The 18857-nt window shown below is 36.6% G+C and overlaps 1 protein-coding gene across 7 annotated transcripts in view; it reads right to left on the bottom strand.

Annotated features, from left to right (window-relative positions):
- Positions 1-18857, bottom strand: part of SYNE2 (spectrin repeat containing nuclear envelope protein 2) — a 325432-nt gene that overhangs the window by 152207 nt on the left and 154368 nt on the right. For all 7 annotated transcript variants that reach the window (XM_070292474.1, XM_070292472.1, XM_070292475.1 and 4 more), the window contains exons 43-48: positions 18470-18779; positions 17131-17295; positions 14334-14675; positions 5591-5746; positions 4458-4723; positions 1706-3812 (exon numbers count right to left, since the gene is read on the bottom strand). In XM_070292474.1, the coding sequence (XP_070148575.1) occupies positions 1706-3812; positions 4458-4723; positions 5591-5746; positions 14334-14675; positions 17131-17295; positions 18470-18779 (3346 nt within the window). The remainder of the gene's footprint in view (positions 1-1705; positions 3813-4457; positions 4724-5590; positions 5747-14333; positions 14676-17130; positions 17296-18469; positions 18780-18857) is intronic.

Raw genomic sequence — 18857 nt, 5'->3', positions numbered from 1 at the left:
TCTGGGATACATTCATAATACGTCTCTGGGTCATACAAGAGCAAGCGTCTCACACTTTTAGTTTGATAATATTACACCGATATTTTAAAATGAATAAGTTTTTCTTTGCATAAAGAAAATTATTTCTAGAATTATTTCATATTTAAATTTTAAATATTTCATAAAGAAAAAAATCTAAATTTATAAATACATGTCATGAATCATTTCTAATGATATATATTAATGGTCTAGAACTCTTGTATTAGACTATTAAATAAAACAACTGAATATATTTAATGTATATAACCTCAAGCAATATTTGTGGAAAAAAAACACAAAAAACTGGAAAGACTGCCTCCCCAGATCTGCTGAATTTCTAAATTAATGTCTCTGCCATTAACTTTAGTTTTGAGCACATCACTTAATGTCTCCAGATCTCTGTCTTCTTGCTGAAATAACAAATAGTTCAAATAAAGAACTTGAAATGTCCCTTCCAGTCCATCCCTAAGCATAACAGTTTGAGGATTTATGTATAGTGTTTCTAGGAACCATATTAAAATCAAGAGGAGAAATTTATTAAGTACCAATTTAAGTTCATATGACTTTATATTTCTATAGCATTTATACCTAGCAAAATAGTTCAAATACATTATCTAATAACTCTTTGAATTAAAGAAGGGAGTTAACTTCCCCATTCTATAAATTCAGTGTGACAATTCAGAAAACACAGTGAAAGGAGTTATGTTAAGCACAGTGTGTTTAACTGATGCCTAAGATATCTACCCTTTTACTACAGGAAAGGAGGGAGTTTGTTGCAGTCGCTCGTCAACAGGCATCAGCAAACTTTTCTTGTAATGGGTCATACTAAATATTTCAGGTTTTGCAGGACATACAGACTGTCACAACTACTCAACCCAGATGTTGTAGCAGATGGGCAGCCATAACAATCATCAAGTGAATGGGCATGGCTGTGGCTGTGTTCCAATAAGACTTTATTTAAAAAATCAGATGCTGTAGGCAGATTGACCAACGAGCCTTAATTTGATGACCACTCTCTAAAAGCAGACAGATCTCAACATGAATCCTGGTTCTGTTACTACTGAAAGACCTTGAGAAAATGGTAGTTTCTGCACTTCAATTTCCTTGTTTTAAAATGAGGCTAATATTAGCAGCCACCTCACAAAGTTGCTATGAGGATTAAAGTGTTCAGCATACTTCCTAGACATTGTAAGTGCTAAAGAAATGTGGAGTTATTGTTTTGTGTTCTTTACACCATATTTATTCCACTACATTCTGCTATTTCTAAAAAACAAACAAAAAAAAAACCCAAACGTTTTGGTTCTGAGCCCAGCATATTCTACCAGGCATACAGAACTAACAGTGTCAAACATCTTTTTCCACTATGAGCACTATATTTTGATGTGGAATGAGTTGGGGCTATAAACTGGCCCTTTGAAGTTCTTTAAAATGACTATTCTCCTGCGTAGAATGTTCTTATAGAATCTGTAACTTCTGCTTTTTAAATGTGTTTATTTTTAATTGAAGGATAATTGCTTTACAGCATTGTGTTGGTTTCTATCAAACATCAATGTGGATCAGCCATAAGAACCTGTTATTTCTTGAGAAATGTAGATATTAACGAGAGTAAAACATTAAATCAGGTTTTTATGTTTTAAAAAACATGAAACTAAAACAAATACATTAACTGCCTAGTTAAAGAACTTACAGTGCGGGAATCAATGCTTGCATTAAGCTGCATGTAAAGATCTTCAATGTCATTTAATTTTGCCTCCACATCACTAGCTTCAGAAGAATTTTCTTCACTTTGCTTCTCAATAACAGTCACAGCTTTAATGCTATCCATTTCTGCCTGAACTTGTTCCTGAAACACTTCACAATTATCTTTTTCATTTTGAATATATTCAATTTGCAAATTTATAAGTAATGGCTGTTGTAACTGAGATTTTATCTGATTTAAAACATGTAAAGAATTTTCTAGTTTGTCCTTAAAATCCTTTTCATCCATTTCTTTCAGTTGGGATTGCAGGGCCACTTTTTGTTGGAGAACCTGGTGCAACTTATTATTTTCTTCTGCATGCAGCTTTAGTTGTTGTATTTCTCTCTCTTTGAATAAGTCATCAAAGTCTTTATTTTCACTTAATTTCTTGATAATCTCATGATACAAGCTCATGGCTTTCCCAATTCTCTGATTCAAAATTTGAGCACTGAGCAGACTGCTTTCTGGTGGAGTGTTAGGCATTGTTAGTACTGGTTCAGCCCTTTTCTTAATTTGTAAATCCAAAGCCTTCAGTTTAGCTAGTGATGCCTGATATTTGTCGTATTCTGCCACAAACGTATTCAACTGCTTAATTTTTTCTTCAAGTTCTCGTTCTTTTTCAAGTACTTGGGTTTGTATTTGATCAAGTTGGGTCCAATCCCACTTTAGTTCTAAACAGTCAAACACTTCTTTGAGTTTCAGTACTTGTAGGATACTAGATTGAATGCCAGTGATTTGGTTTTTAAGATGATACAACTCCTCTTTAACATCTGGGTTTACTTCTGGATTCAGTAGAAGTTCATTGTGCTGTATATGGTCAAACTCCTTCTGAAGTGCAGATATTTTATCATGAAATTCTCTGTAAAAATTTATCTTGTGTTCTACTTCATTACATTTATTTTGAATGAATCTTTGAGTTCTGTTGGCTCTAGTCTTAACATTTTTCAATCGATCATCTAGAAATAATCTTTCAAATACACTTAGATCCTTAGAGAGGCTTGTTTGTTCCTGAAGATGTGTCGAGATTACACTCTTAATTTCCTGCAATTCCTTCTGAGAAGTGGTCAAAGCAACATACAGTTGTTCTAGTTCAGCTTCTGTGGAGGCTGTTTCTGTCTTGGGGATTATCAGTGTTTCATTTCCTTGAAGTGAAAGCTGAACCTTCCCTATTATGGCAACAAATTTGCTTCTTTCTTCCAATTTAAGTTCTAATTGCTGTGATCTTTGGGTTGATTTTAAAACCAGCATTTGGTATTGATTCTGTAAGTCCTGAAGAAGGTTATTTAAATCATTGCTCTCATATGCTGTGAGGTTAGGAATATTATCTTTGACCTCTTCAACCAAGGACTCCACAACCTGCTGCTTATCTAGAATGCCATCGTGCACCACCTTGCATTTTCTGATCTGTGAAAGAACATCATCTGGGAGAAGGGAAACGGGAGGAGTGAGTTCACCTAACAGATTCTTGACCCATAAGATAGCCTCTTTTATTTTGTATCTGGTTTCACATTTTCTGATCTGATTTTCCACCTCCATGTTTAATGGTTCCAGTGCTTCCAACTGCTTCTGCAAATTACTTATTGCATCTTCTAAAATCTTCCTTTCTTTTTCTCCCCAAATTCTCTTCATCTGAAGTTCAGCTCGCCCCTTGAGCATAGAAAACCTATGCTTTATAGTATGGAGTTCAGTGGCCAAAGCAACCATGCTTAGATTCCCTTCCTGGGCTTCTGGAGACTTTAGCCTTAACTGCAGATGCTGCTGCTGCTGCTGCTGCAGGGAAGTTTCAAGGTCTTGAATTTTACTCATGAGAAACATAAACTCATCGTGCCCCACTGATTGTTGAGAATACTTCTTCTGAACCAGTTGTTCCACTTGCTCCCAACCATGTTCAAGTAGCTTGATCTGGCTTTCCAATAGCTTCTTATCCATGTCAGTCAGACAGTTTGATAAATTTTCCCATTCAATTTTCATCTTGCTTAAAGAATCTTTCTCTTTTTCTATTGATGCCAGAAAATTTTTAATTTTGTCCATATAGGTTGCACTGTCCAGGAGTCCCCTAGCAAAAGAAGAAAAAGTGAAGCTTATTAATATTTACTACCTCAACATGAAGTTAGCTGTCATTAAAAGAAATTAATTCTGCTCTGAATTCATGAAAGAGAAGACTAGATTGTCTGTAAGAACACTCTTTCCTTAAAACAAAAATCAGAATCTTGTTTACTGTGGCTCTCAATTAATGTGTGACAATGGAGAAAGCTCATCTATAAAATGAGTATCATAAAAATGCAGAACCACAGGAAAGGAGTAAAGAGCAAAGGAAACAACGTATGCAAAAGTCCTCTATAATCTGTAAAGTACTTATGCAAAGTTAGGACTAAGGAAAATGACAATATCCAACTCCTTTGTTATCATCTTATCAACAATAACAACACTGATCAAGAAGGCATAACCATCAGGCTAAACTTTATTTTTTTAAGGAGAAGCTGTATTTAATATACATACCCAGAATATATAAATGTTTCTTTAAAATAAGAAAACCACTAAAGAATTTTTTAATGGTTTCCATATGAAATTAATTTCTATATTGTGGTATTAAAATCATAATATGCTTTAACAATATAAGCTCTTAACACCCTGGGCCTGTCCAAAGAAGTGAAGCCTATGGTTGAAATAAAGAATGCACGTCCTAAAATCTTATACTTACACTTTTAGACTTTCCTTTTCTGTCAACAAGGCTTTCATCGAGGATTCAGCTGCCATGAGATGTCCCTGAAAATCCTTAAGGAGACAGTACTGACTTTCTTTCTTTTTCTTCAAAGTAATAAGTGCCTGAAGCAGATTATCCAAGTGCTGCACTGAATAACTTTCATCGTGGAGGACCAAGGCACTTGTTTCTGTTTTGTTGAGATATTCACTTTGTTCTAGAGGTTCAATGGCTGCTTTCTTTCCTTCCAACAGGGTACATAATTCCTGAAAACAAGTAGAGGAGATCAATAAATATACACTTACTAATTCACTGATTAATTAATTCATTTATTTTCCCCCTTGCTCTTTCCTTCCAGTAATACATTCCATTCCAAGAAGATTTTTAAATATTTCATTTGCACCCAAAGAAACTAAGGTCCTGACATTTAAAAGATCCCTGCCCCGCCCCCCCAACACTGGAGTCATGTTAAAATCTAAACTAACATTCACCATTGGTCTAACTTCTAATAGCAATCTGGTCACGCTATTGTGTTCAAAGATTCTATAATGTCTAAAGAAGGTTGATCTTGCTTTTATTATTTACATGCATCATCTCTTTTTCCTCTTTTAGATACACGTTTACTATTACATAAACTTGGCTAAAATTCTAAGGATCATTTTTCAAAACATGATCATGTACTGGATTTTTAGATGCCTTACCATGGCTATAAGTACATAAATGTATAAACACAGTTATGTCAACACAGCTATAAAAATTAAGGAGGAGTACCCGATAATGTTGATAATTAGGAAAAACAAAAGGAATTCGTCAAACGCAGAAAAATAGATAAGACTAAAAAAAGGAATAATGACAAGCCAGAAACTCCAAATTTTATCACGGAGTAAGTAAGTTTTTAGAAACTTTTTGAAAGAGAAAGACTAATGTTCATTAAACTCTTACACTTTTTAAATGGAAAGATTTATACAACTTACTGATTAGTACATAATTATACAGTTACCAAACTGATCATCAGGCAAAGGTTAAATAAGACTTTTCATTCTGTGCAAGCAAGTTTTTGGTAATTAAAATATATTGTATTGCACTAGATAAATGATGCAATCATGTTGTCAGTGTTTTTCTTGTTTCCATACCTCTATCTCTTTTAATTGTTCATTTCTTAACATAACATCTAATTCTAAAGGTTGATTTTGCAGCTCATTGACTTTCTGCTCATCTTCAGTGTTTTTCATGCTTTCTTGAACATCAAGAGAAAGTTGTCTTGACAAAATCATTTCCAAAGCTGAATTCTGAAAACATATAAAGATTAATTGCTAAACAGACTAACTTCCAAATGAATAATTTTTATTTTTCTTGATGAAAAAATTCCAGTTTCTTCTATTTACTCACATTAAAGACTTTTCAAAAGTGTATTTTTGCCACGACCAAAGTGGATTTTTTCATGCAATATTTAATGACAATATTTAGTATTTTCCATGCAATATTTAATACCAAGAAAAATGAAACTTTTTTTTGCAAGATAGTATAGGATCTAGCATTTCCCAATTATATAACTGAGGAATAGCTACAGTCTTAAAGAAAGAAAACAGATATGAACAAACAAAAGTTCCAAAGCGCATACTTAGTATTCACCATGATGCAGAGGGCTGGTTTAATAAATAGGCATTCAATGGTACCCACTGGTAGTTTAAAACAGTAAGTGGAGAGATGAAAGAAATGCCAAAATTTCATGCATTTAAAATGTAATGCTTTAAACCAAGTAATAGTAAGAATTCCAATTCTGGGTATAGCAGAACAGGTTATATAGAGGGTAATTTAATCTTTTCTAAAAGCTCTAAGAACTTGAGGTTCTCAATAGGATATACAGAGATGGCATTTCAACTCATTTATTCATTTTTTTCAACAAACATTTGTTGAGCACTTATATATACCAGGTCCCACAGTAGTAATTTTAAAACATTTCACATTATTTTGCTAAGGTAGTAGATTTCATTTTCAGGTTACTTTATAAGTGAAATATCATTCAATTCTGCCATATACTTTCATGTCAGTAAACATCCAGTCTGTACCAAGTCTGTGAATAAAATATATCCACATCTCCAAACATGGCAGAAATTGTTAAAAAATTGTCTTAAAAATACAGCCTAGATAGTAATGTTACGATGTTAACAATGGGAAAAACTGGGTAAGGGATAAATGAGAACTATCTGTACTATCTTTGCAAGTTTTCTGTCAATGTGAAACTATTATAAAATCAGGATTTATTTAAATAAAACAGATACCGTCTGGAGCTTCACCAATATTGATTGGTAAGAAAATTCAGTTGACCAGTGTTACTGGTTTTGAAATATCTGCTTGGCACTTAGCACAGGACACTTCTTCTAAAAGGCTGTAAATAATTGGGATGATTTTGCCAATTTCCCCCATTTCTAACAATTTATTCATGAGAACTATGGTTAATCTCCATGGAAGGCAGGATCTGTGCATGGGATGGGGGGCAGGGAGGGAGATCCAGGAAGACTGTGAGAAGGGGGGGCATTGGTGCCACATCACAGATTTCTACACCATAAACTGAAGTCCTGCGAGGGCGAAGCCTGTCTCTTTGTCACCTGATGGCTACTGTTACTTAGTACCCCAACAAATCCACCTGCAGGGCAAGAGCTCCTGAGCTAAAGACATAGACACTAAACCCAGGAAATCTTCACTCCTTATCAATAATTCATTAGGAATTCAGAGCCCTGGTCTCTCTTACCTGATGGACCGGTCACTTGACTAGCCACATTTACAACCTGCTATTTGTACTCAGCCTTCAGTGGTCAGAGAGAGCATCCTAAAAAACCTAAAATCACCCCAAAACACCATTTGTTTACCAAATCCAAAAGCCATGTTCCCACTTTGGCAGAAAATCCAACAGAATCCCTCAAAGGAACATTTTAAATTTAAAAAGTAACATTCCTTTGTGCACACTCCAGAATTAGAACACAGACACCTGCCCTGATTGGCTCCTGGAAAGATTCTTTTGTAACCAGCCATCTTTTGCTTCTCATCTTTAGCTCTATTCTGATTTTCCAGACTCATCTGAAACATCTTCTTTTAAACAATAAACAATAAGATGTTTCAAATATATTTAAAAGAATACAATATCATGGTTACTCATTACCCATGACAAGGATATAACTGATATAATTTTCCATATTAAAAATACAATTTAAAGTCCAGTCCTCACTTCTTTTTCATCTATTCTTCCCTAGAACTAACCACTATTCTAAATCCACACACATTTGTCTTTATACTTTGACTACATATATTAATATTCATACAGTATTATTTTATGTATTTTTAACTCATAAAATTGGAACCACATATGTATTATTTTATAACTTATTTTCTTCACTCAGCAATATGATTTGAGGTTTATCATGGTGTCAGATATAAATCCCACTCAGTCATTTGAGGTTTTATACAGTTCTGCTGTCTGAATGAACATTTATGTCTGTCAGGCTACTATGGATATTACCATGCTTCCAACTTTTCCTATTTTAGATATGCGATGATAAACACCCTTGTTTTAAGTCTTCTTGAACATATGTGAGTTTCTTTGGGATGTTTTCCTAGAACTGAAATTACTCCTTAATCCACCCCTGCTGATCTCAGTTTAAGTATTATTTCCTTAGAGAAGCTCTCCCTGACTACAGTTCAAGTCAGACTCATTTACTGTAGATTATAATGGAAACATGTTCCTTCCTTTAGTTCCTGTAATTAGGCTCTTATCAGATAATTAGTTGGTTAATGTATGTCATCTCTTGTAGACCAGAAGCTCTGTGAGAAGAAAGACCATATCCATTTTCATTCACCACTGAGCCATCATTGCCAACTCAAGAAAGTTTTACTGAATGGATGTATAGATGAATTCACGTTAGAAAAAAATAAAAGTTTCATTTAGTCTTCGATTGCCATGATTAACAATTAGTGGTTTATGAAGTGGATAGAAGTTGAGGACCAATCAATCTAGCAGTTATGGACCAGAGATCTGCTAGGAATGACAGGAACAGGGCTCGGCTGGGCTGAAGGAGGGTAGAGAAGGTTTGAAAACAAGCAAAAGAACTCAATAAAGGGTCCACTGGAGCCAGATAGCATATTAGCATATTAAACTTCAATTAACAGCCCATGTAACACATTTGATAAAATTGGGGGATAGACAGCCAAACATCAAGCTGGGTAGAGACGAGCTTGGTTCTAATCCCAACTCTTCTAGAATGAGAACTTGGCTGATTAACACCTTCTGATGTCAATTCCCTAACCTGAAACACAGGGTTAGGATAGAAATTTTCTAAGGTTCCTCAGCCTAATATTTTAGGACTTTGAAGAATGTCCTCAAATGCACGCTGCTCCTAGATGTTAATACCATTTATACCATGTAAGTCACTCCTGTATAGAAATAAATCTTGGATTGAGAATAATACTTCTAGAGCAAGAACCAAGATTTGCATAGTGGCTAGAAAGCAAAGTAATACACTTGGAAGACAGAGTTGACACATGACCTAACTACATGTTCCAAGACAAAAATTTTTCTACTGACTTACTAGGATAACCAACACCAGAAATAAACATCATTTACCCCAGGAATGAACTCTCTTTCTACCTCTTCATTCTAGTACTGACTTCCCTGAGTTTCTGGTCACTCAGCTACAGCTGGATGCCTCACATGTTTTATGTCTATGATCATCCATGTTAATTTAAATATGGAAATTATAAACACTCAGAAAATGTTAAAAAGAACAAAAAATGATTCAGACATACTGAAATTATACCCAATGACAAAGAAATTCAACAAACAATCACAGACAAAAGGTGTTTTGGTTTTCTTAGGCGCAATTATGCCATGAAGGTTGACATTTGGGAAGGAAGGGACAAGAAGATCATTCAATATGGGTTAAGCTATAATGTTGCTTTATGAGTTTTTAGAAAAATAATAAGAGAAGAATGTATCAGTTACCCTGTATTTCCTTTTTATCTAGAATCCTAAGAGATTACTCAGACCTCACTTTTTATCATATCCTAATCTGTAACCCCACTTAAATTATATAGTAAGGGGGAGATGGAAGGCAGTTTTGTATTTTCATATTTAAAAAATTTTAGAAATTCACCTCTGTAAAAATATACAGTATGATCTTGGATCATAAGCACCCACACCCTTCAGACTGCATTTTGTAACTTCTTGTGCCTCTAAGCCTGCATTAACATTTTTGATATTAAAGAAAAAGTCAGCCAAAGGTCTGGATCTAAAATATCCCTTGAGTGAGTGAGTGAGTGAGTGAGTGAGTGAAAGTCAGTCAGTCATGTCTGACTCTTTGCAACCCCATGGACTAGTCCATGGAATTCTCCAGGCCAGAATACTGGATTGGGTAGTCTTTCCCTTCTGCAGGGCATCTTCCCAATCCAGGGATCAAACCCAGGGTCTCCCACATTGCAGGCAGATTCTTTACCAGCTGAGCCACAAGGGAAGCCTAAGAATACTGGAGTGTGTAGCCTATCCCTTCTCTAGCAGATCTTCCCGACCCAGGAATTGAACCGGTGTCTCTTGCATTGCAGGCAGATTCTTTACCAACTGAGCTATAAGGAAGTCCACATGTCTTTATTGAGGCTAAGAAAATATTACAAAATTCAGATTTGTTGTTCTGTTACTAAGCTGTGTCCAACTCTTCGTGACCCCATGGACTATAGCACATCAGGCTCCACTATCTGCTGGCGTTTGCTCAAATTCATGTCCACTGACTCGGTGATGTTATCTAACCATCTCATCTCTGTCACCCCCTTTTTCTTTTGCATTCAGTCTTTCCCAATATCTGGGTCTTTCCCAAAGAATTGGCTCTTTATATCAGGTGGCCAAAAGTTCCAATAAAATTTTTTTTTATAAAAAAGAGGTGTTACATATACACAATGGAATGTTCAGTTCAGTTGCTCAGTTGTGTCTGATTCTTTGTGACGCCATGGACTGAAGCATGCCAGGCTTCCCTGTCCATCATCAACTCCGGGAGCTTGCTCAAACTCATGTCCATCTAGTCAGTGATGCCATCCAACTGTCTCATCTTCTATCATCCCCTTCTCCTCCTGCCCTCAATCTTTCCCAGCATCAGGGTCTTTTCCAATGAGTCAGTTCTTCACATCAGGTGGCCAAAGTACTGGAGCTTCAGATTCAGTCTCAATCCTTCTAATGAATATTCAGGACTGATTTCCTTTAGGATTGACTGGTTTGATCTCTGTGCTGGCCAAGGGACTCTCAAGATTCTTCTCCAACACCACAGTTCAAAAGCATCAATTCTTCAGCACTCAGCTTTCTTTGTGGTCCAACTCTCACATCCATACATGATTGCTGGAAAAACCATAGCTTTGACTAGACAGACCTTTGTCAGCAAAGTAACGTCTCTACTTTTTAATATGCTGTCTAGGTTGGTCATAGCTTTTCTTCCAAGGAGCAAGCATCTTTTAATTTACCCAACCATTAAAAAGAATGAAACTAGAACACTTTCTAACACCTTACACAAAAATAAACTCAGAATGGATTAAAGATCTAAACGTAAGACCAGAAACTATAAAACTCCTAGAGGAAAACACAGGCAAAACACTCTCTGACATAAATCACAGCAGGATCCTCTATGACCCACCTCCCAGAGTAATGGAAATAAAAGCAAAAATAAACAAATGGAACCTAACTAAACTTAAAAGCTTTTGCACAACGAAGGAAACTATAAGCAAGGTGAAAAGACAGCCTTCAGAGTAGGAGAAAATAAGAGCAAATGAGGCAACTGACAAAGAATTAATCTCAAAAAATACAAGCAACTCCTGCAGCTCAGTTCCAGAAAAATAAACGAAACAATCAAAAAATGGGCCAAAGAATTAAACAGACATTTCTCCAAAGAAGACATACAGATGGCTAACAAATACATGAAAAGATGCTCAACATCATTCATTATTAGAGAAACGCAAATCATTGAGGTACCACAATGAGGTACCATCTCACGCCAGTCAGAATGGCTGCTATCCAAAAATCTACAAACAATAAATGCTGGAGAGGGTGTGGAGAAAAGGGAACCCTCTTACACTGTTGGTGGGAATGCAAACTAGTACAGCCACTATGGAGAACAGTGTGGAGGTTCCTTAAAAAAACTGGAAATAGACCTGCCATATGACCCAGCAATCCCACTGCTGGGCATACACACCGAGGAAACCAGAATTGAAAGAGACATGTGTACCCCAATGTTCATGTTTATAATAGCCAGGACATGGAAGCAACCTAGATGTCCATTGGCAGATGAACAGATAAGAGAGCTGCGGTACATATACACAAAGGAATATTACTCAGTCATTAAAAAGAATACATTTGAATCTGTTCTAATGAGGTGGATGAAATTGGAGCCTATTATACAGAGTAAAGTAAGTTAGAAAGAAAAACACCAACGCATATACCAACGCATATATACGGAATTTAGAAAGATGGAAACGATGACCCTATATGGGAGACAGCAAAAGAGACACAGATGTAAAGAACAGTCTTTTGGGCTCTGTGGGAGAAGGCAAGGGTGGGATGATTTGAGAGAATAGTATTGAAACATGTATATTATCATATGTGAAACAGATCGCCAGTCCAGGTTCAATGCATGAGACAGGGTGCTCAGGGTTGGTGCACTTGGATGACCCTGAGGGATGGGATGGGGAGGGAGGGTCAGGATGGGGAACACATGTACACCCATGGCTGATTCATGCCAATATATGGCAAAAATCACTACAATATTGTAAAGTAATTAGCCTCTAATTAAAATAAATTTTAAAAAACGAATGAAATAATGCTATTTGCAGCATTATAGATAGACCCGGAGACTGTCATACTAAATAAAGTAACTAGACAGGGAAAGATAAAACCATATATCATTTATATGTGGACTCTAAAATAAAATGAAACAAATGAATTTATCTACAGAACAGAAATAGACTCACAGACGTAGAGAATGAACTTATGGTTACCAGGTGGACAGGATTGAGGGTAGGGATGGACTGGGAGTTTGGAATTGACATGTACACACTGTTATATTTGAAATAAAATGCCTTTCCATATTAAAAAAAGAAAAGATTCATGTTACAGTAGAAAGGGAAAAAAGGTGTTAAAAGTGTTACTGGAAACTAAAACTAGCTTCCTCTAGTACAGGCTTGTGAAACTTATTTGAAGACTTAAGTCCCTTCATCTGCCCCTAAAGAAAAAAAAAAAAGCATTCTAATGAAGTAGCATAAATTATCAATAACTCATCATTCAAGAATGAGTAAAAGCTTAATAAACAAAAATTTTTATTATTGGGTTGTGATCTTTAGTTTTCAATATACTCTACTGAATTCGGGTAGTTTACAGCCAACATGGGTCTGAGAAGCTAAACTTAGAGTTATTAAGCAAATCCAGTTATCAATGTCACGTATTAGGATAGAAAAGTACTTAAGTATTTTTACTTTTTACAGCTCTTTAAATACCATTAAGAAAGTTCCTTTTACAGATACAACTTCAAGAGTCTCATCACAGGGCCCTAAGCTTTTAAGACATACTTTGTTAGCTTGATCCAACATGTGGGATTTCATGTTAGAGACATGTTCCATTGGCATTTGACCTTGTTTCACATTTTAGGAAACCCTATCTGGCTCCTCTAGTCCTCCATGCATTTCTTCTCCCTTTTTCTGGCTGCACTGGGTCTTTGCTGCTGCACGTGGGACTTCTCTAGCTGTGGAAGCAGGGGTGGCTCCTCTCTTGGTGTGCTGGGCAGGCTTCTCATTGCAGAGGCTTCTCTTCTTGCGGAGCACAGGCTCTAGGGCAAGAGGGCTTCAATAGCTGCAGTCCTGGGCTCAGTAGTTGCAGCTCGCCAGCTCTAGAGCACCGGCTCAGTGGTTGTGGTGCATGGGCTGTTACCCCAAGGTATGTGAGATCTTCCCAGACTAGGGATTGAAACCGTGCTCCCCTGCACTGGCAGGTGGATTCTTAACCACTAGACCAGCACAGGGAAGTTCCTCCATGTATTTCTGCTCTTGGAAGACAACAGAAGTACAGATTCTCTTCATCCCCGTGTATCACACATTCTGTAAAATGCTGACAATGAAAGGGCTAACTTTCGCTGTTGTCCCAATGGACCCTGGACTGCAAGAGGCTGCCAAACAGGGAGACTCTTTCAAGTGTAGTTTATTGGATGGCTCTTTGTGCCTTTTCCATTTCAATCTCTCACCTATGAGAAAGCACTTTAAAAGCCACAGGGAAATATACTCATTTGGATGTTTAGAAAGAAAATAAAATGATATTCTTCTTTCTTCTCCCCAGGAAGATCAGAAGCCTGAATGTCATTATTCTCACACTAAATGACCTGACAACAGTTAAAAATACATTTGCAGTATAGTGTTAATGCAAGAAGATAAAGAAAGGCAGCTATCCTTCCATACAGTCTCTGATTTCATTATGAAATCAACAAGAAAAAAAAGACCCACCAAAATAGAGCTGTTAGATTTTTTTTTTCCCTAAGAAAATGGGTAAAGCACATTTTCTTTTGCCTTCTCTAATTTGCTTTTGAGCTCTTGACCCAAGAAACTGTATCTGATTACATATCAGAGAGAATAATAAACCTAAATTGATGACTGACATTTCTAACAGATGAACAGTAATATTTCACTGCTGAAATCCTGGACAGTTTTCTAAGGGCTCTTTTTACAAGTGAGCATCATAAATAGCCAGCACATTGAGGGTTTAATTATGAAATCAGGAGGCTTGATTTACGACCCTCTCTTCAGAGCCCAACAACACCTCTTCATTCGCAGACATAATGCCTCAGAGCTGCAATCACAAGTACCAACCTTATTGATTTCCCAGTCTTCCTCCAACTTTTCCACTACAGCTGAGTCCTGAGTGGACTCCTGTACATCAGAAGTGACCTGCTCCTCTCTGCCTGGCAGAGGAAACTTTGCTTTCTTTTCTGTTGAGCATTTTGATTTGAGAATGCTATTGAGACAGTTTTCCATCTCCTGCTTAGCGGATTCAAGTCTATTTTCCAAATCTTTTTGTTTACACTTCAGTGATTTTATATCATCTTTTATAATCTTCTGTCCTGCTGAAGATGTATTTTGCTTGACGGATTTTGCTAAAGTTAAAATCTTCTCTAATGTGCCATCTTGTAAATGGAGACTATTCTCTAGGTCCTGTGAGCAGAGAAAAGACTGTCACAAAAGTATCACTGTTCAATTATCACAAGAGTTAGTCGACTTTTGTAAATTATAGAGTATTCTACTTCACTAGTGGGAAGCTTTGTAAGAAACATATCAACCCATATCACAAAGAAGAAACTTTGGGCAAAATGTAAACTAATGTAGTGACCCAGATCAAATTCCCCAATAGATTTTATAAGATACTAGAAGACTTTATAAGATTACATTTATAAAAAGTAATGAAGAAAATGTTCACAACCCATTCCTAGAACATAGGAAATGGCCAACACATTTGTTGAGTATATATTTTGTTCAAGATACTAATTAATATATAAATAATATTAAAATCAAACACAACCAAAACACTAAATAATAAGTGCCTACTTTGTGCAAGGCTCTAAAAAGAATAACATCATTTAGTATGTGCTTATATGAATCTAGTGCTAACATTTAAAATTCAGAGCAAAGCTTAAATCAATCAAATGCAATATTTTAAATATAGCAGGAACTCAATCAATACTTACTAAATGCTTAAATGAATGAGGCTAATTTGAGATCTCCAGATTCAAAAGGAATTTGATAAACTATAGCAGGTACAGATGTTACTACTGAAACAGAATAAGTCTAAAAGTTACTAGGTGAACTATGCTGTATTTATTACTCACTGTTCTAATGGACTACACAATAAGTATTCATTCATTCACGCGAGTAATATGGTCAAGTTTTGAAATTACATAGATGAGTAAAATATAGTCCCTTCACAATCCTATAGCCTAGTGAGAGTGACACAGAAGTAAACAGACAATTGTAATAGAGTGTGGAAAGATGTATGCTAACAGATATGCTCAGGTCATTGAAACCTTTTCAGCTGGAAGAAGGGAGTTCCAGATTGCATTTTGGATAGATACAAGGTGGCCATGGGCAAGTTGCACCAGCGAGGTGACACTGCAGGCAGGGAGCCTATTCAGACATCTAACATACACAGGCATCTGTGAGATGAGGGTCTGCTCTAAAGCAGCGGTCATGGGGGTAACAACAGAGGGACCAATTGTAGAGATAACCCAGAGATGAAAGAGACAACTCTTGATGTCCCTCTAGGCTGGGCAGCCTAAGAAAGGATATCCAGGTTTCTGACCCACAGCCTAGAGGGATGGTGTAGATATCCAGAATCAGAGGAGAAGAAGCAGGCTCACTGGAAGGAGTTGGGATATGGAGAAAAGGAAGGACATGACGAGTTATTTTCTGGACATGCTGAACCACAAATAACTATGAGACACTCAAGTACAGAAGTCTAGTGGGGTCAGAAGACCCAAGCAGTAGCCCCTACTCTGTCATTTAGCTCATCATATATAAAATGAGGAATCTGAACTTGATAGTTTCTGAGATTCCTTCCAACTATAGCTCATGCCTTCTACTTTTCTCAGTATCTGAGGCACCCAAACAGGGGCTTGGACATGATGACCCTCAACATTTGTCAAATTATCACTGTTAAAAAGGGAGGTAGGATTTCCCTGGTGGTCCAGTGGTTAAGACTCTGTGTTTCCACCGCAGGGGGGCTCAGGATCAATCCCTGGTCTGAAAACTACGATCCCGCATGCCACGTGGCCGAAAAAAGAGGGAGAGGGAGGTAGCCTTGTGACAGTGTCAAGCTATTCTGAAAGGGGGGGTCTTGCTTGATTCCCAAGTTCCTAAAAAGAAGAGATCAGAAATTCCCAAACTCAAGGCACTAGTGCTTCCTGAGACTCACACTCACCCCATGCAATCTCCAAAGGACTGTGAAAGCAGCATAGAAAAGAACATGCTTTGCTATTTCCTTCCAGAGAACACTGCATTTGTTGGCTGCACAAACAGTGAGCTTCCAAGGAATGTGTTTTGAGAATGCGGGTAAAGAGCTGCAATGCTTACTGTGTAAGGTGAGGGGTTGTTGAAGTGGTGAGGGTGGGAATTTTAAAAACTCTCCATCTGCAGAGAACTCTAAGGTAGTCCATGAGTATGAAAATAAATAAGGTGAAAATTACACAACTCCCATCCACCCGTGATGAAGACTGCAAAACTGAACCATTTCCCCTTCGGCCTTATTGCATTAGGTGCACCATTTGATCACCCAGTTATCTCCTGGAATCACTGCTTTTTTTCCTAAGACAGAGATCTCCAGCAGCTGCTGACTGGTCATGACTGGAATTACCTCTGAGGGTCCAGAGGGCTGAGTACTGTCCAACTCAAATTATAAATGGATTTGCTCACTAATGAAGAACATTCCCACTTTTCATGACCAGATAGGACTTTATCCAATAGTCATCTGAATAGCATTTTCAGCATCTTAATTTCTTTTTCTTTTTTTATTTCTTTTCTTTCAGCATTTGAATTTCTGATCAAGGACACTAATTTGTCAAGTTGTGGTTAAATTAATTTTTTTTAATGCCTATCATTTCTGGATATTGCTTAATACCTGCAGTTTCTGCAGTTTTTCCTCAACTGCTCTTTCATCCACAGGCCTATCAGAAAAACAGACAAATTCCTTAGCGATACAGTCCAATGCAGTGTTTAGGTCTGTGACGCAAAGCTGGTAAGAGTCGTGTTCTTGAACATGACCTTCTAGTTTCTGCACAGAATCCTAAAAATAAAACATTGACAATGTATGAATTAGATCTCTGAATTATCTCACTCAGAATATAATTAAATTGTTCATAAATATTTATTTTATGAGGGTTCATCTTGAAATAGAAATAAGATCATAAATCATCCAGAGTTCTTTAGTAAAATTTTTAGTATTTAGATATTTGTTCCCCACCCCACGTTTCTTTGCCTTCATTTCACTCCCGAAAACAACTTGTCAGAGGTTTACAAAATGAAATGGCTACAAATTATATCACCAAATCACAAACATCCATAATAAAGCAGCCCCCTCAATTATCCTTCTCAGAAATGAGACTATGTGAAATCAACCTAACCTCAGATTCCTTTCCTAAGAATCAAACCCCAAAGTTGGGAAAAAGTAATCCTAACTCAAGAGTAAAACCACTTTCAAGTTCTCTTCCTGGAGTAAGAAAATAAGGTGACCACACCTGATCAGAAAAGCAGCAATTAAATAACTTACAGCCAAGTGAGCATAATCTTCACCTCTGCACAATTCCTGCTATCTGTATAAGTGAGATTTCTAATCCAGGCAATCCTTACACTGAATCCAACTTTCAATGTGCAAAGAATATAAATAATTCTCTTACGATAATACTATGCTTCATGACAAAATGACATTTTACTTAATTCTTTTATTGTAGATCATGTGGAAAGACTAAAGGGAGAAACCTGATAAAGTTTGTATAGAATAATGGATACAACTATCACAATAGATGATGGATGGATGTGTGGATGGATAGATGGATGAATGCAATGATAGACTGATGGATGGATAGATGGATGCTGCATGGACAATTTTGACACTATCACTTACATAAAAATGCCTAAGGGAATTCCCTGGCAGTCAAGTGGTTAGGACTCCACATTTTCACTGCTGACGGCCTGGAAAAAAATTTTAAACCTTCCAATCCCTGAAGAGGAGAACTTTGATGAAAGTTCTCAAGTTCATCAAGTAATACACACTAGATTTCTCTAGCAAAACTGACCAAATTGATTCTTCCATTTTGTGGAGCTAGCATTTGTATCTAAAAATGATCAATTTTAAAAGCTTTAGATTTTCCAAAAGAACCAAAAAATGTTTCCATACACAAATAGTACATAATCAAGCATACTGAGGACAATCACTTAAAGTTTTGTTTCGAGTATTTCACCTGCAGTTGTTGAAGAAGACTCTCATGTAGATGCTTGATTTCCAGCCACGGTTCTTCACTAAAGTTGGGATTTTTAGTGCACTCTAAGAGGTAATTTCCTTGAGATTTTAACTCCTCTAGTAAGAATGTCAAATCCTGCGCTTTCTGGAGGAACTTCTTATAAATTTTTAATTGAGCTTTCTTCTCCTGCAAACCAGGTTGCAGAGCAAAGCCCACTTCTTGTTTCTTTTTTAGTTCTGTGAGCATTAATCTCAGATCCTCCTTACTTTGCAAATACTTCTCGCCTTCTAGTAGAAGCTTTTCCTGATGGCTAAATTTTACAAAATAATTTATAAGTGAAATGACACAGCAAAACAAAACAGCATTTTGCATCATATAATACAACATG

This window comes from Ovis canadensis, chromosome 7 (assembly GCF_042477335.2).
Source record: "Ovis canadensis isolate MfBH-ARS-UI-01 breed Bighorn chromosome 7, ARS-UI_OviCan_v2, whole genome shotgun sequence".
Classification (NCBI taxonomy): Eukaryota; Metazoa; Chordata; class Mammalia; order Artiodactyla; family Bovidae; genus Ovis; species Ovis canadensis.
Note: the sequence above shows the minus strand (reverse complement) of the source record. Positions and strands in the feature narration are given on the sequence as shown.